This window comes from Sus scrofa, chromosome 12, assembly GCF_000003025.6.
Source record: "Sus scrofa isolate TJ Tabasco breed Duroc chromosome 12, Sscrofa11.1, whole genome shotgun sequence".
Classification (NCBI taxonomy): domain Eukaryota; kingdom Metazoa; phylum Chordata; class Mammalia; order Artiodactyla; family Suidae; genus Sus; species Sus scrofa.
The window spans coordinates 15,162,496-15,186,634 of NC_010454.4; the positions used below are offsets into that span (position 1 = coordinate 15,162,496).

The window sequence follows — 24,139 nt, forward strand, 5'->3', positions numbered from 1 at the left end:
GATATAAGCTGAATAGAGAAGTGTGAAGGAGGAAGACTTTCTATGGAGGAAAGCTAGAAACAGCAAAGTCTAGGAAGTTAGAGTAAGTGTGGAACACGAGGAAAATAATCGGGCTAGAGTTTATGTTTTGGGCAATGGTGGAGAATAAGATATGATTGACATGACTTTAATAATAGTGGACTAAAACAACTGATTATAAAACTACATTAATGTAGGCGTTCCCACTGCTGTGCAGTAGGTAAAGAATCCAACTGCAACGGCTCAGGTCGCCGCTCGGCCCAGTGGGTTAAAGGATCTGGTGTTGCTGCAGCTGCAGCTAGGATTCAATCCCTGGCCAAGGAACTTCCATATGCTGCAGGTGTGCCCATTAAAAAAAACAAAAAACACATTATTACTTGTGCTTTTGGAATAAGTCAAAGAGTTCTAGTGACAGCTGATCACCATCTACTTTTAGTAATCTGCCTTGAGAATAACACACACTATAAACCTGTCAGTTCTTTAACAAGAATCTATACAAATCCAAGTATTTCAACATATTCTTCTAAAGCCAAATATAAGTAAATGCTAGATTACACTTATTTTAGAAGCATCTTTTTTGTTAGCTTGAGAAACTCCGTAAGAGCTGACTACATGAATATCAATTTGATTAAAATATAAAGAACTGTGCTCCTCCACCAGCTACACTAAATTATTACAATGTAAGTCAGATCTTACCACTCCTCTGCTCAAAACCCTCAGACAGTTACTATCTCAGGCAGAAGAAAAGTGAAACTCTCACAACAGCCTAAAAGGTCCTGGTTGTTCTGAGCCCAGAGGCTCCCCACAGCCCCACCCTCCCAGTTCTTTCTCAGACCTTATCTCCTTCTACTCCCTCATTTGCCCACAGTGCTCCAAGCCAGTAGGTTTTCTAACTATCTCTCTAACAGGCCAGCATTTTCCTCTTAGAGGCCTTTACACCTGCAATTCCCTCTGCCTGGAACATCATTTCCTCAGAAACTAGCTGGGCTCACTCCCTCACGTCCTTTTAGTCTTATTAAATACCAACTTATCTATAAATACTTCTCTGACCACCCTATTTCAAAATGCAACACCTCCCCATCCCTCTTTCCAGCTTTATTACTTTTCTAACCTAAGGCATTAATATTTTCTAACAAACAATATAATTTATATATTTGTTTTCTGTTTCTCTTACTCCCTACTGGAAATTAAGTTTCATGAGAGCTGGGGTCACAGACCTAGGACAGGGACAGGCACACAGAAGGTATCCCCAAAAATATTTCTTGGATGAATGAACTCCATATTAGGACATATGATTCCTGTTCCAGGTACACGAAAATACAACATAACATTTTTTTCGACGCTGAAAATCTTAAAAAATTTTAGTAGGAAAGACTGACTGACCACTTTCCACTGGGCTTAGCTCTAGAAGGTTAAAATGAACCAAAACATAATTTCCGCCCTTTATGAGCTCGAGGGTGCATATACACGGAAAAATAGACATATAAAGATCATTTACAAAAAAACAGTATATATGGGAAGCCAGGCGAATTTAAATGACTGCCCAAAGGAGAGCCAGAATGCTTCCACTAAGGTGGTAAGCTATGACTCCCCCTAAAATCTTGACTAGTGCGACTGTTTTTATGTTATCGGTGCGTATGCTTGTAACTCCATGTAAATAATTTACTCACATCGGATACGCTCTTAAGTAGGCCGAAAAAAAGTTTGTGTGACGATGGTGATGCTCAACACTCAAGGCTACACAAAGATCCCTATGTCTTTTACTGTCTTCAGATTTGGCAACTTTTACCTATGAAGCCCCTCAATTTGGAAACTAGCGCCTGCCAATTGCTAGCAGCTTGGGTCAGAATCCTCCCCTTGGCTATCTCTCTCTCGGAGCCCGGCACGCTGCAAATCCCCTTCCCTGGCAGGGCGGGAGGGCGAGCACCGCCTCCGGAAAGCCGCCAACTGGGCCTCGGTAAGAGTTGCCGGAAAAGCGGGAGTCGCGGGAGAGCGACGAGGCTCCCAAGGACCCCTCGAAGCTTCAGTCCGGCATTCCCAGCCCCCTGGGCCTCCGGCTCCTGGAGGCTCTGACGACTCTTTGTTAAGAAAAGCCGCGGTTCCCCGGCCCTCACTAGGCCCCGCACTTGCCTCCGGTGCCCTCAAGGGGTTACGGCCCCGCGTCCAGACCCACCTCACACAAACCTGCTTCTGTGGCTGCAGCGGCAGCTGTTATTACCGCCGACGCGGAGAGAATCCCACGGCCCAAAGTACGCGCGGTTCAGGCCCGGTCCCGCCGCGCTCCTCTCTCTCCGCCCCCTTAGCTGCCGCCGCCGCCGCCGCCTCTCGGCCCGTTGCTGACGGGGGGAGGGGAGCGAAAGCCAGACATGCGCAGTGCAGAGAGCGCGGGCCGAAGGGCGGAGCCTGGGTCTACGGCTCCCGGAAGGCGCTGCGGGCTTCGGACCTAAAAGCTCCGGAATGCCTCACAGACTCCTCAGACGCTTTGATTGGCACTGCCCCTGGCTGAGAGGATCCATGGCCCGTTTAGGAAGTGGGTCTAGGAGTGCAGAAAGCAGCAGTACAGGGAGCCGCCAAGAAAAAGGCTCGGGTGGAAACCATATATACATAAGATTGTCGAGCCCCTAGGCTCTACTTTGCAAATTTGACCTGGCCAACATTTCTCCTCGTGCTTCAGACCACGTGGTCCCGTAGAGCCTGGCGATTTTAGCTTCCGGAGCACGGGTTCAGCGTGATGACATCTCGTCTGAACCCTCGAGGAGAGCCCTGGGATAGGCGCGGGCAGTTCCGGCGCCGGGGCCGGTGTTGTGTAATTCTCCCAGCAGCCCCACCTTGCTTCTCCTGGGCGGGGAAGGAGGCGGTCTCGTGGGGTCCCAGAGGCTGCGTCCCGCCCCCGAGCGGCGCGCAGGCGCGGACCAGCCGCACGTATTCTACGTAACGGATGGCGGAGGCTACGCGAAGAGTGGCGCGGTGTGACTGAGCTACCTTGTCTGCCTGTGTCCTAGAGGCGTCGGGGGCTGTGAAATCGCGGTGACCCTGCAGGCGGTGGCCAAGCCGAGAGGCAGGCAGGGTAGAAGCAGGGACGCTGGGCCAGGCTAGCCCTCGGTACAGGTAGGAAGCGGGCCGTGACGCGCTAGTCGGTGGAGCCGGGCCAGGCCCAGCGGTGACGCTGAGTTGCGTGGCCCTGCCAGGTCCAGTTTCCCACCTAAGCCCCTAAGTTCAGCCTGCATGCATCAATCCCCGCGTCTTCTCGCCTTTCCCTGCTTTCTCAAAAGAAACCAAACTTTGTCCACCACAAGGCCCATTTTCTCTTGGGGATTTTTCTTGGCTTGGGAGTGACTTTAATGTTTTTTGGGAACTCCTAGAACTGCAAGCAAATGCAACCCGCAGGGCAAAGTTAGAGGAAGCCCTCAGTGTGCAGCAGGAAAAATGGAGCATAGAAGTGATGATTCTCCTTGCTGGGCAAAGACTTGATCCGGAGGGTTTAGCAGAAGCAGCAACCTCTGTGATCAGTCTTCTCTAAAGGTTTCTAGCGTAAGACATGTTTTTATCCAACGTATGTAAGGAGAGAGGGGACCATCTCAATGATCTCGAGAAGCCGCATTGTCCGGCCGTTGTCAGAAAGGCTTAATCTAAAATGTCAGCAAGGAACGATTCTTGTATTCGTCTTTCATTTTTAAGTCCAGACCCAGTCACTGAGCTTGCCAAGTGAGCTAGCAGAAGAAATCAAACCAGACTTGTTAGTGTTGGTGTTCCCTGCCCCAGGAGTCTCAGGACTGCCCCTCAGGCAAGGAAGGAGTTGTGCATTTGAGAAATGAGTTGACAGGTGCAGCAAAGAGTCTTCTGAGGGGGAAAGCAAAGGCACAAATGGGTTTGGATCATCGTAACCTGAATAACCTTGAAAGAGCTCTGTCACACTGCTAATTTATCTTAGAAATGCTTCTGTGGTCTGCACATTGTAAGTGGAAATTTAGTTTGAAATGATCAGACAGTGGTTAACTTGGCAGTGTCAACCTTTATTGCTACTATTTGAAAAAGTTTAAGACTGACATCTGAAAGGGAAACAATAAAAGTGAATTTTTTTTATTTATTTATTTTTTTTTAGCGCCACACCTGAGACATATGGAGGATCCCAGGCTAGGGGTCTAATCAAAGCTACAGCCACATCCACAGCCACGCCAGATCTGAGCTGTGTCTACGACCTACACCACAGCTCACCGCAATGTCGGATCCTTAACCCCACTGAGCAAGGCCAGGGATTGAACCCGAAACCTCATGGTTCCTAGTTGGATTCGTTTCAGCTCCACTGTGGGAACTCCAAAAGTGAACTATTTTTAAACCTTAAAGGGGGTTCATAAGGCACAGTAGAAGGAAGTAATAGGAACTGATAGGATTGAGTGCCTTCTCATATTTCCTGTAATGTCCACTACAGCTCTGTGAGGCAAGCAGTGAGTGGTTAGCCTTTTTTGTATGTGGGAGCAAGGCCATAAGTAATTAGCCTAAGATCATGAGGCTGGCAAATGGTAGAGCTGATGTTTTAAACTAAAACTAACTCCAGCAGTCTCTGTACTCTTTCACATTTTTTCCACTTTTGATATGAAACTAGGGGTGTTTGGAGACATCACAAACTGCTTTAAGGTTTTTGTCAAGTGGGCAGCTGTGTTTTCCTGTAAAATGTCCCCTGGTGCTAACATCAAAGATCAAATATTGGAAAGAACGTAGTATTGGTCAATCTTTGGTGGCATTTCTCAAGTCATTTGTGCCTTTCAAAATTTATGGACTTTGTCCAGTTTTTTGTTGTTGTTGTTTTTTGGTTTTTTTGGCCACTCCCATAGCATGCAGAAGTTCCCAGGCCAGTAATTGAACCCTCACCATAGTCATAACCATAGTTACAGCAGTGACTGGGCTGGATCTTTAACCCCTGCACCACCAGGGAACTCCATATTTTGTCCAATTCTAAGAATATTTCTTGAGCATCCATGGGTTGCAAGCACATGGAAGTTCCCAAGCTAGGGGTCGAATCAGAGCTGCAGCTGCTGGCCTACGCCACAGCCACAGCAATGTGGGATCCGAGTGGCATCTTTGACTACACCACAGCTCATGACAGCACCGGATCCCTGACCGGCCAGGGATCAAACCCACATCCTCGTGGATACTAGTTGGATCCATTTCCACTGAGCCACGACAGGAACTCCAAACTTTTTTATTTTATTTTACTTTATTTTATTTTACTTTAGACAGCGCTGGAGGCACATGGAAGTTCCCTGGCCAGGGATCAAACCAGTGCCACAGCAGTGACCAGAGCAGCTGCAATGACAGCACCCTCTGCACCACAAGGGAACTCCAATAGGCTTTGAACTTAACTGATTTCCTTTGTGAATTTATGGTGTTCTATACACGGTTTCCCCCTGCACCTGAAGGATTAGTACACACTCCCTTTGCCACCCATTCACTCTGTTATTACTCATCTCCCTCCATCCTGGCTTCCATACTTACCACTTCTCTGCAGTTGCCAATAATGATTTCATTATCAACGTTGGGAAATTGTTGGTCCATATGTCACTTGAACTTGCTGCAGCAGTTGAAATCGAGCTCTGTTCCTTCTTAGGATTATGCTTCTCCTTTGACTTCTATGATATCACTTTGGCCAGAGTTTCTTTTTTCTAACCATTCCTTCTTAGTTTTCCATTCCAATTCTTTCTATTATGTCCACCTCTTAGCTGTAATGATTTGTTTCAAAAGATTTTTTCCCCCCACAACACATGGAGTTTCCTGGGCCAGGGATTGAATCCGAGCCGAAACTGTGACCTACGCAGCAGCTTTGGCATCATTTGGCCAGGAATCAAACACACGCCTTTGCAGCAAACCAAGCTGCTGCAGTCAGATTCTTAACCCACCACGCCATGGTGGGAATTCCTTTTTTTTTTTTTTTCCTAAACCTAACTCTTAATACTTCCAGGAGAGCTCATCCATTCTCTATTTTCAGCTTAGGCTTGTATCCTGAACTCCAGGCTTAAATTTCGTTTTCTCCCTATATAAAGTAGGTTATAAAACTTTTTAGGGACTTTTTGAAAATCAAGAGATAAATGTTAGTCATCTAATGTACTGCTTGGAAACACTCCGAACTTTTCAGCAGGTAGTAAATTTAATTTATTGGCTTTCCCTCAATTTTTACCTCCTTTATTGTTTTTTATCTTAAGGATGACTTTGTTCAGCTGTTAATTAAGCCAAAACTTGGAATCACCCCAGATCTTCCTTTCCCACATTCCTCGTATTCAGTCACTTTGTGCTGACAAATATAATTCTTAAATATCTGTCAAATTTGTTTTTCTGTCCTTTCCCAATTCCACTGTTTTACCTCCTAATTTTCTTGCCTCTTCCTATTTTTCCTGCCTCAGATGCCCTTCTCTGGTTCGCACTATTTGAGCATTCAGGGTTAAATTACAAATCTGGTTGTGTCATTCTCTTACTTAAATGCTTTAGTGGGTTCCAGTTATCCAGACTTCTTTTTTTTTTTTTTTTTTTGTCTTTTTGCCATTTCTTGGGCTGCTCCCGTGGCATATGGAGATTCCTAGGCTAGGGGTCCAATCGGAGCTGTGGCCGCCAGCCTACGCCAGAGCCACAGCAACACGGGATCTGAGCCGCGTATGCAACCTACACCACAGCTCACAGCAACGCTGGATCGTTAACCCACTGAGCAAGGGCAGGGATCGAACCCGCTAGTCAGATTCGTTAACCACAGCGCCACAACGGGAACTCCCCTATCCAGACTTCTTAATGCGGTGTTTAAATAAACAAAGGTCATCGTGATCTCACCCCTGCTGGCCTTTTTAGCCTCGTTTTCCCCAAATGGGTCTATAAACCCAATGCGCTATCATACCAAGACTCCTAAAATATGCTGTTTCAGGCCTCTATGCTATAGCTCTTCCTCAGTCTGCAGTGCCTCTTCTTGAGTGCGGGAACTATGTTTTTATTTTATTTTTTGTCCTTTTTTTTAAGGCTGCACCCAAGGCATATGGAGGTTCCCAGGCTAGGGATCTAACTGGAGCTGTAGCCACCGGCCTATGCCACAGCTACAGCCAGGTAGGATCTGAGCTGCATCTGGAAACTACACCACAGCTTACGGCAACGCCGGATCCTTAACCCACTGAACGAGCCCAGGGATTGAACACCCCAACCTCCTGGTTCCTAGTCGGATTCGTTAACCACTGAGCCACGATGGGAACTCCTAGATAATGGTGGTTTTTAAGAAGTAGGGAGAGAGAGTTGAGACAGGTGAGACCTTTTAGGATAATACCGTGGTTCTTGAGTAGGTGGTGATAATTTAGATTATCATGGTGGATTTGGGAGTCACAGAAGGAAACACCAGGATCTAATGGTTGATTAGATTTCAAAGGGGAAAAAGAAAGTGAGAAACTAGGTATCTTGCTCTTTTCAACAAGTAAGACTAGAAATACAAGATTGATATTGATATAGAAATAGAGAAATTTAGATACCTTTAGAATGCAGCCTGAGAGGCAGATGGTTTTTGTACAGCCTGCTAACTAAGAGTTGCTTTTACATTCTTAAAGGTTTTTTTTTTTTTAAAGAAGAATATGTATTAGATAAGTATGTGGCCCACCAAGCCACTATCTGGTCCTATACAGAGAAAGTTTGTAGGACATCAAAATGGACATACCTGTTAGGCAATTGGCAATACAGGGCTGGTGTTTAGGTAAGAGGGGAGGACTAGAAATACAGTTAAAAATCTAACTACTGCTCAAATTCTAGCTCACATACTCTCTTTTTTTCTTGCAAAACCTTCATGTTTGGTTAGATGATTTCGTTGTCCTTTTTTGTATAGATTTTTGGTGTGGTCTCCTTTTTGCAGACAATGGGGTTGTAGCCTCTCTTACAGCCCCGCCTTAGGGCTGAAGTTGGTACAGGAGCTTGCTGCAGACTTCTTGATGGGAGGGACTGGTGCCTGCCCACTTATAGGAACCACTTGTATCCCTCTGGTTGGTGGGACTTTGGGTGTGATTGGAGGCTGCCATGTGGGGGTCTTTAGGCAGCCTGTTTGCTGATGGGAGGGGCTGTGTCCCCATCTGGTTTGTTGTTAGATCTGGGGCTTCTCCACCCTCACGGGTGGAGCCAGGTTTTTCCAAAATGGCCACCTCTGGGGCAGTTCATGCTGATGACTATTCCTGAGACCTTTGCCTCCATGATCCTTCCCCCACAATGGGCCACAGCCACCCACTGTTTTCCTAGGCGATCCTCCAAGATTGCAGACAGGTCTGACCCAGATACATATGGAGTCTCTGCTTTGCCCTGGGACCTAGTGCAAGTGGGGCCTGTGTGCGCCTTTCAGAAGTGGAGTCCCTGTTTCCCCCAGTCCGGTGGAGCTCCTGTGCGCAAGCCCTGCTGGGGGCTTCCTCCCCCAGTGCCAGATCCCCAGGCGTGGTAATCTGACATGGGGCTCAGAACTCTGACTCCAGTGGGTGAGCCTTTGAGGGATAGTTACTTTCCAGTGTCTGGGCTGCCCACCCAGCGGGTATGGGGTTGCTTATATCATGTAATCACCCCTCCTACTGTCTTGATGTGGCCTCGTCTTTGTCATTTAGTGTAGGATATCTTTTTTGATAGTTGGCGGTCTATTTTGTTGAAGGCTACTCAGCAGTTGGTTGTGATTTTGTTGTTTTCAAGAGGAAGTGAGTTCCAGTCCTTCTACTCTGCCATCTTAATCCCTTCATTGTCTTTGTTTTCATGTTTTTTTTGCCAGTGTGATTTCATTATATTTGTTGGTTCAAAATCTTGTTTAGGTGGGAGAATACCTAGTGTTCTTTTCAGAACGCTATCAAGTGCTGACGTATTTAATTCCTTCATGCACACTAGGAACAGTTTTGTTAGCAAAAAAAATCGCTGCTTTAAGTAAGTGGCAAAATCACAGCCACTGGCTTACATTAGAGAAGCAGCCTGAGAAGTGGTTCATAGCAAGGATTCCAGAGGCAAAACTGGGATCAAACCTTAGTTCTCTGTCAACTGGCGGTTGTATTACTTAGTATCTCGGTGCCTCATTTTCCTCATCTGTGAAATGGAGGTGTTATTAAAGCTCCTTTCCTCAGAGGGTTAGTACAAGGATTAAATTAATTTCCTCTTGTAAAGCCCTTAGGACAGTGCCTAGCACTTTGTCTTCAGTACCTGCAGTGATGGTGGTGGTGGTGGGGATGTGCACACATGAGGTTGATCCAAGGATGAATAGCTTCTCTATTCATGCGTTACTTTTGTTACCACTAACATAAATCATTGCATCTCATCTTTATTTCATTATTCCCCTTCCTAGTTTCTACATAAAGCTTTTTCTAGGCATTCAAAAAATGCCTTCTGAATACACAGTGTAAAGGAAAAGCAACCTAAAGAAATTAAATGACTTGTCCAAGAATTTACAGATTACTAGTGAGAGAGTCCAGACTGGAACCCAGGCCTCTTGAGCCTCACTTTATCACTCTCTACGTAGTACTGTCTGAAATGAATGGTATTAAATAAGAGGAACGTGGGAGGGAGTCTTTTTCAATTATCTACAAAGAAAATGTTTTTTTTTTTTTTTTTTTTTTTTTTTTTGATCAGTGTATCTTGGCTCATTTTTAAGGTGCAATGAAAGCCCTCCACGCTTTCTGTGTTGTCCTTTTGATATTTGGGAGTTTCTCTGAAGCAAAGTTTGATGATTTCGAGGATGAGGAAGACATAGTAGAGTATGATGATAACGACTTTGCTGAATTCGAGGACGTCCCAGAAGATTCTGTCACTGAATCTCCTCAGCGGGTGATAACCACTGAGGATGATGAAGATGAGACGACTGTGGAGTTGGAAGGGCAGGATGAAAACCAGGAAGGGGATTTTGAGGATGCAGATACCCAGGTAAAGTTTCTTTTTATTGACTTCTTGGGGGACTTGGAAGGATGGGACAGCGTATAACTAGCACCCAGATATGAAAAGTAGGACCCAGGTCTAGAGAGAGCTTTACTCTCTGGAATGTTCATTTTGATTCAGTAGGTGGAGCTCTTCTAAATGTTTGGGGTATGTTCCCATCTTTTGCATTCATGAAAGGGTGAATTGTGTTTTTCTCCTCTATGGAAAGTCTGGATGAAGGAAGGCGTGGGGTGGGTGAGTGTGGGTGGATAAGAATTTATCATTTAGAACTCAGGGTTCAAAAGCATGGGGAGACATCATTTGTTTAAAACATGTAATATCTCCATGTTCTGTGCTTGCTGCTTTCATGTTCTGTTTTTTCCTACGAATGTTGCCTATAAAACTGCTGGTGACATTTGTGAGGGAAGACAGCTTGTGCCTCGTTTTTGTAGGAGGGAGATACCGAGAGTGAACCATACGATGATGAAGAATTTGAAGGTTATGAAGACAAACCAGATACTTCTTCTAGCAAAAGTAAAGACCCAATAACAATTGTCGATGTAGGTATACAGGGTTTAGAATTCCAGACTAACCAACAAAATATCCTGCTGTGATTAATCTCAGAAATGTGGTTGGTGACATATAGCTAGATTGATGAAATGGTGGGAGCCAGGAAAGAGTTTGACATAGTTTCTCTGATAACACTCTTGCACGTAGAGAGGCAACCCCCATATTTTTACTTTAGCCCTCCTAGTAGTAGTTGTCAGGGGATGAAGAGGGTAGATGTTGGGTCTGTTTGGGGGTGGGACTCAGAATCAAGATGAATACGGAGGGCTTTCCAGCTTGTCATCTCCTTTGACTCTCCTCACATTTCCTTAAAGGAGCATTACAAAGCTGACCTAGAAAGCCAGGATGGGCATATTTTTTCAAAGTGTGGCCATCTTCAGTGGCAGTTATCTGAAGTGTCCACTTCTGTTTGTGGCTTTTCTCCTTCTCCTTCCTCCCGTGAGTTAGGCCTCATCCTCCAGCCTCAGCCAATGTTGCAAAGAATGATTTTCCTTCCTTAGGTTCCCGCACACCTCCAGAACAGCTGGGAGAGTTACTATCTAGAAATTTTGATGGTGACTGGCCTGCTTGCCTACATCATGAATTATATCATCGGGAAGAATAAAAACAGTCGCCTTGCTCAGGCCTGGTTTAACACTCACAGGGAGCTTCTGGAGAGCAACTTTACCTTAGTAGGTAAGTTGGGCTAATACAAGTCTAGCCATCTGCTGGAAAACGACCTGGTAAGAACAGCTTATTCTCCTCAGTGTAAGCATCTCCCTGCTTTCATGGACTACCAAAGAGAGTGCTTTTTTTTCCTCCTCTCTCAAAGACCTCTTTTTCGTAAGGTTTTTACATGCTGAATAAATTGCATTTATGCAATAACTCCCTCACTTTTCACTCATCAGCATTTGCTAGACAGCTTCGGATTAGAATGAGAAACTCAGTGTTATCAAAACAAGTTGTTCAAAGTCTGGCCAAAAGCAAAGATTTTTGACATTTTAGGTATCAGATGCTTTCAGTTCATCTTTTTGATAGTAGAAAGCCTTCATAATTCCCTCAGGTTTTAGGCACTTTTGGTTTCAGGTCCACTGCAGGGGTGTTCACTGAAGTACCTTAGAGGAAGCCCTGTCATGAAGTGTAAGGGGTCCGGTGGATCAGCCACCTTCACCTTGGCCTTTGAACACTTCATTTGCCTTTTTAGCAGGACTGTCTATTGTGCTAGGTACTTTGCATACGCTATTTCTTATTTAACCTTTATGTAACATAACTCCTAATTGGATATAGTTTCTACTGTCTTAAGGAGGGAACTGAAATGTTAAAACTTGTCTAAGCTATGAAATTGCAACCATAGTATTAGAACCTAGTCTGCCTGCTTCCAAAGTCCATGTGCCACTATCCTGTCCTATTTCAGAGTACTTTCTGACCTGGAAATTAGAGGGGAGGGGGGTAATAAGCAGCCTTTAATTTCGCCTTCTCCTTCCCTTCGTGCGTTTTCACTTGCTGTGTCAGTCTGCTTTACCTTGTAAGGTTGAACACATTTTTTTGGTATACTTAATTAAAAAAAAGAGGAAATGATTGGAATTTGAACTTTTTCTAGATCTAAAATACAACGAATGCTTAATACCACTGTTTTTTTGCTGTAGGAAAAGCAAACGGGTAAAGTTAATTGAAAAGAGACACAGTGAGGGTATATTGAATAATTTGTATTAATGATTCTTTTTATTCACTATATAGGAGGTTTTTTTTTTTTCTTTAAAAACCTTTGGCAGAGGCAATTAAACTGACTTTGCTCCATTTGCACCTACTCTTGAAAAATTATTCTCTAAGCTGATTTTCTTTAACAAGGACACGGAAGTAATGGTAGAGTCTGTGATTTTCAGTGGCGACAACCAAGTATTTTGAGAATAAAAGGCCCATCTATTGTAATCTGTGTTTAAAGGAGAGTTCTCTAAGATAGCAAAGTTCTGCTGCCCTAAAGTTATCACCATTTGGGGGTCAGGGTTGAAGATGATGTGGGGATTAGACCCCATTGTTTCCAGTGAATCACATTAAGTGGTTTTACCCCCAGGGGATGATGGAACTAACAAAGAAGCCACGAGCACAGGAAAGCTGAACCAGGAGAATGAGCACATTTACAACCTGTGGTGTTCTGGTCGAGTGTGCTGTGAGGGGATGCTTATCCAGCTGAGGGTAAGTAGGGAATTTCTAATACAATGTGTATCGTCCTTTCATTTTTTCAAAGTGACCCTAAGTCCTCAAAGTTTAGTGTCTCATTTTTTTAGGTTTGACTTAAAATGTGTTCTAAAAATCATCTTTTTGGAGTTCCCTGGTGGCTTAGCGGGTTAAGGATCCAGCATTGTCACTGTTGTGGCTTGGGTCATTGCTGTGGGTCAGGTTTGATCCCTGGCCCAGGAATTTCTGCATGCCACAGGTGTGGCCCCCAAAATAAATAAATAAATATCTTTTTAGGGCCGCACCCAAGGCATATGGAAATTCCTGTGCTAGGGGTCAAATCAAAGCCACAGCTGCCAGCCTCTGTCACAGCCACAGCAACGCCAGGTCTGAGCTGCCTCTGCAGCCTACACCAACAGCTCACAGCAGTACTGGATGCATAACCCACTGCGCGAGGCCAGGGATGGAACCCACAACTCATTGTTCCTAGTCGGATTCATTAACCACTGAGCCACGACGGGAGCTCCGTACTTTATAGTAAGTAGAAACTACAACTGTTCTCTTGATTTGATTTTGTCGTTCTTGTTTTTTTTTTAGTTTCTCAAGAGACAAGACTTACTGAATGTCCTGGCCCGGATGATGAGACCAGTGAGTGATCAAGTGGTATGTATTCCTCCTGCTGATTTTCTCTGTACAGATTGAATTCCTAACTTCTTAGAGCTTATCCCATTTCTTGCCTGGATTCTATTTGGACTTTCTGACAACTCATGTCCCTTGCCAAAAAACAGAACCTTTTCTATTTAGACAGATCATCTTCTACCCAGTGTGCAACTGGGGGTGGGGTAGGGTGGGATGTGGGGAGACACATGTGCTTTTTGTAGGGGAAAAAGTAATACTTCATCACCAGGTAGATCAACTGAGTCACCCTGGATGATGGAAAGACAGTTGTCACAGAAAGTTTGCTCTCACACCTCTCTCTGTTCCTCGTGTATGCTTTTTTTTTTGGTAGTAAGGTAGGTTTCTTTTCAAATATTTTTTTGCAGACAAAAAAAAAGAGAACAAAATGGGAGTTCCCATTGTGGCTCAGTGGTTAACAAATCCAACTAGGAACCATGAGGTCACAGGTTCAATCCCAGGCCTCGCTCAGTGGGTTGAGGATCCGGTGTTGCTGTGAGCTGTGGTGTGAGCTGTGGTGTAGGTCACAGAGGTGGCTTGGATCCCGCGTTGCTGTGGCTCCAGCGTAGGCCAGGGGCTACAGTTCCGATAAGACCCCTAGCTGGGAACCTCCATATGCCGAGAGTGCAGCCCTAAAAAGGACAAAAAGACAAAAGACAAAAAAAAAAAAAAAAAAAAAGAACAAATATTTTTTGCTTCGGGTAATACATCTCGGGCTGAATGAGATTATAGCATGATCTGGTGACCTTAAAGTTTGATATGTCTTCTTTCTTTTGTTAAAGTAACATGTTAATCTGCAAGTTGTGTCCTTCATCAGAAATGCCACATTCTGGAGATCGCATCGTGGCTCAGCAGTAATGAACTCCTTTAGTATGCATGAGGACTCTGGTTCGATCCCTGGCTTCATTCAGTGGGTTCAGGATCTGGCGTTGCTGTGGCTGTGGTGTAGGCCAGCAGCTGCAACTCCTGTTAGACCCCTGGCCTGCGAACTTCCATATGCTGTGGATGTGGCCCTAAAAAGAAAAAAGAAAGAAAGAGGGAGAGAGAGAAAGAAAGAAATGCCACATTCCTCTTTCCTTCATCCTTCTAATAACTGCTGACTCCCACAGCTGCAGGGAGCAAAAATACACAATTCTCTTTTCTATATGATAGTAAAACAAGAAATGTATGCATATATTTCAAAATACAAAGTGGTATTGGTTAATAACTGCTGTATGGGTAGTATAGTTAAGTACTTTTTATTGGATTGAAACTTTTTTTTTTCTTTTTTGTCTTTTTTGTCCTTTTAGGGCCACACTCGCAGCATATGGAGGTTCCCAGGCTAGGGGTCTAGTTGGAGCTACAGCTGCTGGCCTTCGCTGGAGCCACAGCAACACCAGATCTGAGCCACGTCTGCAACCTACACCACAGCTCACAGTAATGCCGGATCCTTAACCCACTGAGCAAGGCCAGGGATCGAACCCGCACCCTCATGGTTCCTAGTCGGATTTGTTTCCCCTGTGCCACAACAGGAACTCCCGAAACTCATTTTTAATTGCAAGCCTGTATCTTTAATTTTTCTATGATGATGATTTAATCCAGTAGTTTTTTGAGGCTCATCAGTTAAAATTCAAAGGAGGAAGTTTTGCTGCATCTTCAGCCATCCTTTTGTAGAAGTTACTCTTTGATGTGTTGTGTTAGTCATTTTCATTTCTTTCCTGCTGTACACTTCATCTTCTCTTTTCCTCTGAGCCAGCCATCCTTTTACCTTTTTTTCCCCCTGGAATGACAAACGGCCTCAACAAATATATGGTTCTTTATATTTTTAGCCCCTTTTTGGGGGAGTTCTGTTTAAATTGTTACTTTGCGTAATTTCCCCTCAATGATGAAAGAGCAGAAAACCTTTTCTTTAGCAGCTGCCATCTGGCCAGACCTTTGCTCTATTTCCCCATGTTAACATTTCCTTCCTTCCACCTATATACTGGTTATTTTTGACCCATATATATATATATATATATTTTTTTTTTTTTTTTTTTTTTTTTTTTTTTTTTTGGTGTTTTCCTAGGGCCACACCTGCGGCACATGGAGGTTCCCAGGCTAGGGGTCGAATTGGAGCTGTAGCCGCCGGCCTACACCAGAGCCACAGGAACACGGGATCCGAGCCGCGTCTGTGATGTAGACCACAGCTCAGGGCAACGCTGGATCCTTAACCCACTGAGCAAGGGCAGGGATTGAACCCGCAACCTCATGTTTCCCAGTCGGATTCGTTAACCACTGCGCCACGATGGGAACTCCTGACCCATATTATTTTACGATACGATTAATGAGGGCCATATTTTGTCATACCAGAGACTTCAGGCTTATAACTTCATCTCCCTGGTCCAATATCGAGTTTAATAAAACAGTATAAAAACCTGCCTCTGGGACATTTCCCAGCACCAGCAGTCAGCTGTCTGATTCTCCAGATACCAGATGGCTCTCCAGCAATTCAATTCTGATATCATCTACCTGGAGTTAATGCCAGATGCCACAAGTTAAAGGTCTCAGTCTCACTTCTGATGCCAGCTTCAAGTCCTAGGCCACCAGATTTCTGTCTGCCCAGCTATAAATCTATAGAGTTCCTATAGCCCTCTCCTCAGATTCAGTAATCTGCTAGAATGGCTCATAGAACTCAGGAAAACACTTCACTTACATTTACCAGGTTATCGTAAAGGATGTAATTCAGGAACAGCCAAATGGAGGCGAAGCGTGGGGCAAGGTGTGAGGGTGGGGTGGGGCACTGCCCTCCCTCCCCCTGCCAGTACGTCCACATGTTTAGTGACTCAGAGCTCTGGAGCCTGGGCCCCTCTTCTCAAGGTCATTCAATTCTGTTGGCAGAATTCAGTTCCCATTTTCTAACTAGTTGTCCATAGGAACTACTCTCAGCATCTAGAGGCCGTTCTTAGGTCCTTGCCATGTGGTGCCGTCCCACCAAACCCTGTCACACTTTGACTTTTTCTTCAAGTAGGGCCCAGTCTCTCTTGAGGGCTCACTTGATTAGGTCAGTCTACCCAGGATGCTGTCCCTTTCGATTAACTCGAAGTCAGCTGATGAGGGGCAGTCTGCCATGAAATATAATGTAGTCACGGGCGTGATGATGCCATCGCATCCATGAGTCGCTCACACTCAAGGGGAGAATGTGTGCACCAGCAGGCGGGAATCTTAGGGGCTGTCTGAGAAATCCACCTATCGCAGACCTAACAGGTGAGTTTTGTTGTTGTTGTTGTTTTAAAGCAAATAAAAGTAACCATGAATGATGAAGACATGGATACCTATGTGTTTGCTGTTGGTACTCGGAAAGCGTTGGTGCGACTGCAGAAGGAGATGCAGGATCTGGTATGTCAAGCTCTACTAACTCAAATAATTCTTAGAAACTGTGCCTCTTTATTACATAAACATTCAGCTTCAGAGCCGAGGATAATTATGTCACTTGGACATTGTTAAGCATCACTTTGAAATAGGTCCGTATGTCTTCTCTTGAGAAAAACAAAAAGTCCTTATGCATAATAAAATGTCATGACTTAACTGTCTATTCCTTCTTCCTCTAGAGTGAGTTTTGCAGTGACAAACCTAAGTCTGGAGCCAAGTACGGACTGCCTGACTCCTTGGCTATCCTGTCAGAGATGGGAGAAGTCACAGAGGGCATGATGGATACAAAGGTAAATACCATAGGAGACATATATTTGCAGGGCGCTTCCTGAAAGTTACACTGTACAAATTCTTCAGTGTACGTTCCTTTCCTGCACAGCCATCTAAATACCTTCTTGAAACAATAGATTAACTTGTCAAAAGACAATTTTACTATTCAAGAGTTCTCTGTAAATCAAGAGCAAATGGCTTTCAGGTTTTTTGAAGAATAGGTACAACTTTAATCCTTATCAACATGTCATTTAGTGCCTTTTTAAAAGTTCAGGTAGGGAGTTCCCTAGTAGTGCAGCAGGTTACGGATCCAGTGTTGTCACTGCTGTGACTCTGGTCACTGGTGTGGTGCGGGTTCGATCCCTGGCCTGGGAGCTTCCATGTGCTGTGGGCATAGCCCAAAAAAAAGATTAAAATGTTAATGTTTCAATTAGTATAGAAGGTGAATATAGAGAGAGCTATTTTTTTCCCTATTGGCTGTATATGGTAACAGCACATTTTAGTATCATAAAAATATAGGATAGTTTTTCCCGTTGTGGTGCATGGGAAACTAACCTGACTAATCCCTGGCCTCGCTCAGGGGATTAAGGATCCAGCATTGCCATGAGCTGTGGTGCAGGTCGAGGACACGGCTCGGATCTGGCATGTCTGTGGCTCTGGCGTAGGCCAGCAGCTACAGCTCCAGTTTGACCCCTAGCCTGGGAACCTCCGTATGCTGCAGGTACGGCCCTAAAAAAGCACAAAAAAGTATATATACACAAGATAGCTCAAAGATAGTTCTGGGGGATATGGTTGTGAAAAATCCCTTGAAATTACTTTTTTAATTCCTTGGCTGCACTTGCAGCATTCAGAGGTTCCCGGGCCAAGGATTTAAGTGACCAGAGCCACATCAGTGACAATACCAGATCCTTAACCTGCTATGCCACAAGGGAACTCCTCCCTGAAATTATTTTAGATTTTATATTCATGCTTCCATTCGTATTTAGAACATTATTTTAAGGTATATTTTCTTTTTTTTTTTTGTCTTTTTTTTTTTGTTTTTGTCTTTTTGCTATTTCTTTGGGCCGCTCTCACGGCATGTGGAGGTTCCCAGGCTAGGGGTCGAATCGGAGCGTAGCCACCGGCCTACGCCAGAGCCACAGCAACACAGGATCCGAGCCACGTCTGCAACCTACACCACAGCTCACGGCAACGCCGGATCGTTAACCCACTGAGCAAGGGCAGGGACCGAACCCGCAACCTCATGGTTCCTAGTCGGATTCGTTAACCACTGCGCCACGACGGGAACTCCTGAGGTATATTTTCAACGGCTAATGGGAAGAATTTTTTTTTCTTTTTAGGGCTGTACCTGGGGCATATGGAAGTTTCCAGGCCAGGGGTCAAATCAGAGCTGTGGCTGCTGGCCACAGCAACACGGGATCCCAGTGGCATCTGCGACCTACACTACAGCTCACAACAATGCTGGATCCTTAATCTAAGTGGGGCCAGAGATCAAACCCACATCCTCATTCATGGATGCTAGTTGGGTTCATTACCGCTAAGCCACAATGGGACTCCAGTAGGAAGAATTTTACTCATTGATGTGACCAAAGAAAGGTACTGGTTTCATTGCAGAAAGGGTCTTTATTTAACTTTTTCTTCTTTTTTGTCTTCTGTGTTTTTAGGGCCGCACTGCAGCATATGGAACTTCCCAGGCTAGAGGTGGAATCGGAGCTACAGCTGCCAGCCTACACCACAGCAACAGCAATGTGGGATGAAAGCCGAGTCTGTGACTTAACACCACAGCTCACGGCAACACCAGATCCTTAACCTACTGAGCAAGGCTAGGGATCGAACCCATGTCCTCATGGAAACTGGTCAGGTTCGTTAAACACTGAGCCACCATGGGAACTCCGAGTCTTCTTAATTTTTTAAAGCTTCATCCTTAATGACAGACATTGTACAGAAGTAAGGAGGATTAAAGAGTGAATATCTATGAAAAAAGGGAAATACATCAAACCTACTTTAAAAAAAATAATTTTCTTTTCTTTATTTCAGATGGTTCACTTTCTTACACACTATGCTGACAAGATTGAATCTGTTCATTTTTCAGACCAGTTCTCTGGTCCAAAAATTATGCAAGAGTACGTATGAAATAAAAATATTGACATTAATTTTCTTTACCAGCTTTCTGTGTTGAAACACCTTCAAGGTGCTTTTGCAATTTCCCTTCCCAAATGAGTGAGGGAAGCTGGTGACAGCATCCACGTTTTCCTTTGCTTTGACTGCATGCATCGTAAAGGTAATTGGAAACCTGTGGGAGGCACCAGATAAGCCTCTCCAGTTTGCATGTGTCACCGCATGTTCCCACCACCCGCTCGCTCGGTGAGGCAGATGAGACTCTTACAGAATGGCTAATGCTAAGAAAATGCACTTGGTGATTTCTGTCCTTTATAGTCTAGAGTTGTTTTTGTTTTAAATTTATGATACGAATCTATTATGTTTGACTTGCGTTTAATTGTAAATCTGTGCATTTTGTAATTCATGGCCTTTTCTGGCTCCCTTCTTTGAGTGGTTGGGTGATTATATTCTTTCTAGTATATTATCAGATACCCTTAATGCCCATAAAGTTTCTGCCTTTATAATGATATTGTTCAAATATGCATATTCAGGGCTTGAGTTTGTTGTTTGATGTCACGTTCTGTCTCAGGAGAGCATTTTTTTTTTTTTTTTTTTTTTTTTTTTTTTGTCTTTTGTCTTTTTGTTGTTGTTGTTGTTGTTGTTGCTATTTCTTGGGCTGCTCCCGTGGCATATGGAGGTTCCCAGGCTAGGGGTTGAATCAGAGCTGTAGCCACCGGCCTACGCCAGAGCCACAGCAACTCGGGATCCGAGCCACGTCTGCAACCTACACCACAGCTCACGGCAACGCCGGATCGTTAACCCACTGAGCAAGGGCAGGGACCGAACCCGCAACCTCATGGTTCCTAGTCGGATTCGTTAACCACTGAGCCACGACGGGAACTCCCAGGAGAGCATATTTAAGTTTACCCTTGGTGTCGAATTGGTTCTGATCTGCATTTTTGGCTAAGAACTGTGGAGTTGAGTATAGTTAAAAGCCAATGTGGATTTTAGTTCTGTGTCAGAATTACTTGGGTAATCGTACTTACTCCTCTAGATAGTGTTTTATCATCCTTGCCTTGCTCCAATTAATAATAACACTGCAGGTGAAGTATCACATTGTGTCATTCATGGAGCGTTTTGTATTTGGGGGGAGATGTGGGGGGTTAAAAGTCAAAGGTTACTAGAGGAATCTTGGAGTTCCCATCGTAGCTCAGTGGTTAATGAATCTGACTAGGAACCATGAGGTTTCGGTTCCATCCCTGGCCTTGCTCAGTGGGTTAAGGATCTGGTATTGCCATGAGCTGTGGTATAGGTCGCATTCACGGCTTGGATTCCACGTTACTGTGGCTGTGGTGTAGGCTGGCAGCTGTAGCTCTGATTAGACCCCTAGCCTGGGAAGCTCCATATGCCACAGGAGTGGCCCTAGAAAAGGCAAAAAGACAAAAAAGAAAAAGTTACAAGAGGAATCTTTGGTGAGTCAGAACTAAATTATACATGCTATAGTAGATTATGTCTAAAGTTTGTATTCTGAGCCTGACTTAAAGATAAGATCCTTCATTACAGGAAGATAGATTAAGAGTTGGAAATAAAACATATAAAGTTCATCAAACTAAACAAAAAGTTATTTAAAATATGGGCCTCATACTTAAATATAGGCTCATTTCTGGCTCCCCAGGTGAGATGGAATATATCCTGCTGGGAGGGAATATCACATGAGGTGTTCAAGGACAGGATAAAGGTCACCTGAGAGTGCATCCGTCAGATAGACCGGTGGACCAGATGACCTGTAAAGCTCCTTCAGGCTCTGAGATTGTATTTTGATTTGGGGATGCCAAGCCAAATACTGTGCTGATGATTTGCAGGTATCTGTTCATCTTTTTTTTTTTTTTTTTTTGTCTTTTTGCCATTTCTAGGGCTGCTTCTGTGGCATATGGAGATTCCCAGGCTAGGGGTCTAATCGGAGCTGTAGCCTCTGGCCTACGCCAGAGCCACAGCAACGCAGGATCCGAGCCATGTCTGTGACCTACACCACAGCTCACGGCAAGGCCGGATCCTTAACCCACTGAGCAAGGCCAGAGATCGAACCTGGAACCTCATGGTTCCTAGTTGGATTCGTTAACCACTGAGCCACGACAGGAACTCCTGGTATCTGTTCATCTAAGTGAATTGGGTGATTTATGTCCATGGGAAGTGTCTGTCTGTTTTGTGTTCTTTCTTAATAACTTTTTTTTTTTTATGACAGGGAAGGTCAGCCTTTAAAGCTACCTGACACTAAGAGGACACTATTGTTTACATTTAATGGTAAGTGTTCTGTGTCCTGTCTGGGTTCTTTGTTTTCTGTGAGATGATCTTAAAGAGAATATTTTTTTTTAATTTTTGAAAATAAGTAAATAAATAAATAAAATTTTTTTAAAATTACTTAATTGCGTACAGCAATCATCACAACCAAATTTTACAGCATTTCCATCCCAAATAGAGAGAGTATTGTTTCTTTCTAAATGATAGCTACATTAAAACCAACTCCATGCCAGCTGAATGAGTTTTGGGTTCCTTCACTAAGAGATTCTTTTACATATTTTAATTTCTATTTTCTGCTGCATTTTAGCTGTCCAAAAAACCCGAAGAAAGGAATCTATTAATACAAAAAGAAAAAGTTAATTAATACCAGGCGTATGAATGATGACATTAACTCAGTGGGGAAATGGCTTTGTTTTCCAGTGCCTGGCTCAGGTAACACTTACCCAAAGGATATGGAGGCTTTACTACCCCTGATGAACATGGTGATTTATTCTATTGATAAAGCCAAAAAGTTCCGACTCAACAGAGAGGTAAGAACCTGCCGCCTTCATTATAAGTTGGCACCTTTTACTGTTGTTTTGCTGGGGCGTGGGGCTGATTAGCTATCGATTTCAGTGATTGTGTCTTTGCTAGATGACTTGAAAGTGCTAAATGGGAGTGGTTTAAGGAAGGAAACTAAATGAGAGTTTGCTTCGTTGTGCTGAAATGGGTTTCTTATGGAGTGCTGTCTCTTGGGGGTAGGGCAAGCAAAAAGCAGACAAGAACCGGGCTCGAGTAGAGGAGAATTTCTTGAAGCTGACGCATGTGCAGAGACAGGAAGCTGCGCAGTCTCGACGTGAAGAGAAGAAAAGGGCAGAGAAGGAACGAATCATGAATGAGGAAGATCCTGAGAAACAGCGCAGGCTGGAGGTAAGATGAACTTCTTATCACTGGGAAAAACTAAGATTTGTAAGGATGTCTTTTGTGCAGTATTGGCTGTGAAGATAATTCTATGTAGCAGTGGACACAGGCTAAAAAGCTTAGCATTTTCTCAGCACTTGGGACAGTTAGTTGATAGCCCTCTAAAAAAGAATAAATAGTTTTCTTGTGGCACAGTGAGTTAAGGATTCAGCGTTTACACTTAATTGCCTGAGCAGGAGTTCCTGTCGTGGCACAGCGGAAACGAATCCGACTAGGAACCACGAGGTTGCAGGTTTGATCCCTGGCCTTGCTCAGTTGGTTAAGGATCCAGCGTTGCCCTGAGCTGTGGTGTAGATTGCAGACACGGCTTGGATCCTGCATTGCTGTGGCTGTGGTGTAGGCTGGTGGCTACAGCTCTGATTAGACCCCCTAGCCTGGGAACCTCTGTATGCCACCGGTGCGGCCCTAGAAAAGACCAAAAATAAAAAAAATTTTAAAAAGATTTTTCTGAATGGAAATACAAATTCTTAGCAGATACATATGTTATGATAAAAGTTGGGCTAGTGTTTCCTATGTATAGGAAAAATCAGAGCAGAGTAACAAGTTCAACTTAAATGTAGTGTTTAATTTCTCTCTAACGAGATTTTAGTTTCCTTTACTTCAAGTTAATTTTCATTAACCAGTATATGTATTAGCAATTCTTATAACTATGTTTGTGTTGCTAGCCCAAATAGTATAGGCAGTATTCTAGTTTTGTTTTGTTTTGTTTTGAAACAAGTGCTTAGATCTTCGTTTGGATTCCCCTCTTTCTAGGAAGCTGCCTTGAGACGTGAGCAAAAGAAATTAGAGAAGAAGCAAATGAAAATGAAGCAAATCAAAGTGAAAGCCATGTGAAGTTATCCCAGAGATCTGAGTCCTGATACCACCTGTAAGCTCTGAATTCACAGAAAACAAAAAATACCAGTTCATTTCTCATCTTAAAATTTCCCAGTGACTGAGGAATCTGTATTGCATCATCCGTTCTGTTTTTGGTTTGGAGTTTTACAAAGGTTATAGATATATTGAAAGATTGTTTCAGTCATTTTCTTCCAGATAATCAAATCGTTTTGATTATTTTATAAAACAAATGATATATACTAAATCTGTGTAGTTTTAAAACATTTTAAAAAATTATAACATGAATTATCAGTACTTTTAGTGCTTTGATGTTTGAAGAAATATCATGAAATTTATAGATATATAAATAGATTGTTGCTTTTTGTTTAAACTAGGCAGCTGAAATGGCTGTGAAGATTGACTCTAAACCAAGATTCCACAAATAACTATTGGAATTGCACAATAAACATTGTTTTGTGTTTTCTTTTGTGTCTACATTAAACTTGTAAAAAAGTAAAATTTAGAACACTGAATGTGGTATTGAAATTTCAGGGACTAGTTCAGTATGTGTTCTGTAGGTGGGAGGTACTGGCAGCACTATCATAGGAGATCTGTAGGCTTTAGGGTACTTACATGGACAATTTAGGGGTAGGTAGTACAGGAGCACGATTTTCTCCTTACCTGATACCACGAGCTGATGACAATGCGAATGCTGAATTTTAAGTGATTGTATGTTTTCTTAAAAACAAGTGCATGAAAAATTAACTGCTTCACCTAGATGAGATCAGTGGTCTATGTGAAGTCACGTTTTCCTTCTTGGTTGCTGCACAACCTATTGGATGTTCACGGAGAAGCTCTGTTCTTTGTGTTAACAGCTGTGTCCCTTTGCTTCTCCTTCTGCTTTTCTCTCTTCCACAGTTGAGGCTGGGTGTATTCTTTCAAAGAAATAGCCGTGAATGTGCTTTCCTAAACAATTGAGAGTTCTTTCTGCCTCTTGAAGGAACTCGCGGGA

At 43.7% G+C, this 24,139-nt stretch overlaps 2 protein-coding genes across 3 annotated transcripts in view; one reads left to right on the forward strand and one right to left on the reverse strand.

Moving 5' to 3' along the window:
* DDX42 (DEAD-box helicase 42) overlaps positions 1-2,762 on the reverse strand; it is a 51,059-nt gene extending 48,297 nt beyond the window's left edge. Inside the window, 1 exon segment of the mRNA XM_021066770.1 lies at positions 2,203-2,762. The gene's annotated coding sequence lies outside the window, so the exon portion shown is untranslated.
* Positions 2,773-23,646, forward strand: CCDC47 (coiled-coil domain containing 47). 2 transcript variants are annotated; one of them, XM_021066772.1, is made up of 13 exons: positions 2,773-3,126; positions 9,641-9,909; positions 10,353-10,460; positions 10,968-11,142; positions 12,518-12,639; positions 13,219-13,284; positions 16,549-16,650; positions 16,863-16,973; positions 18,991-19,076; positions 21,296-21,354; positions 21,772-21,881; positions 22,093-22,260; positions 23,065-23,646. In XM_021066772.1, exons 2-13 carry the CDS (start codon positions 9,646-9,648, stop codon positions 23,143-23,145), a joined length of 1,452 nt encoding a protein of 483 aa, XP_020922431.1. In that variant the 5' UTR covers positions 2,773-3,126; positions 9,641-9,645; the 3' UTR covers positions 23,146-23,646. The 2 variants fall into 2 exon arrangements, with proteins under 2 accessions (XP_020922431.1, XP_020922430.1); XM_021066771.1 differs by having other exon boundaries at positions 2,784-3,126; positions 9,619-9,909.

Bases quoted from the DNA above. Each gene is read 5' to 3' on its own strand.
- CCDC47 (XM_021066772.1), top strand. From the start codon at position 9,646: ATGAAAGCCCTCCACGCTTTCTGTGTTGTCCTTTTGATATTTGGGAGT. The intron at 9,910-10,352 runs GTAAAGTTTCTT...TCGTTTTTGTAG, and splicing joins TTGAGGATGCAGATACCCAG to GAGGGAGATACCGAGAGTGA. The intron at 16,974-18,990 runs GTAAATACCATA...TCTTTATTTCAG, and splicing joins AGGGCATGATGGATACAAAG to ATGGTTCACTTTCTTACACA.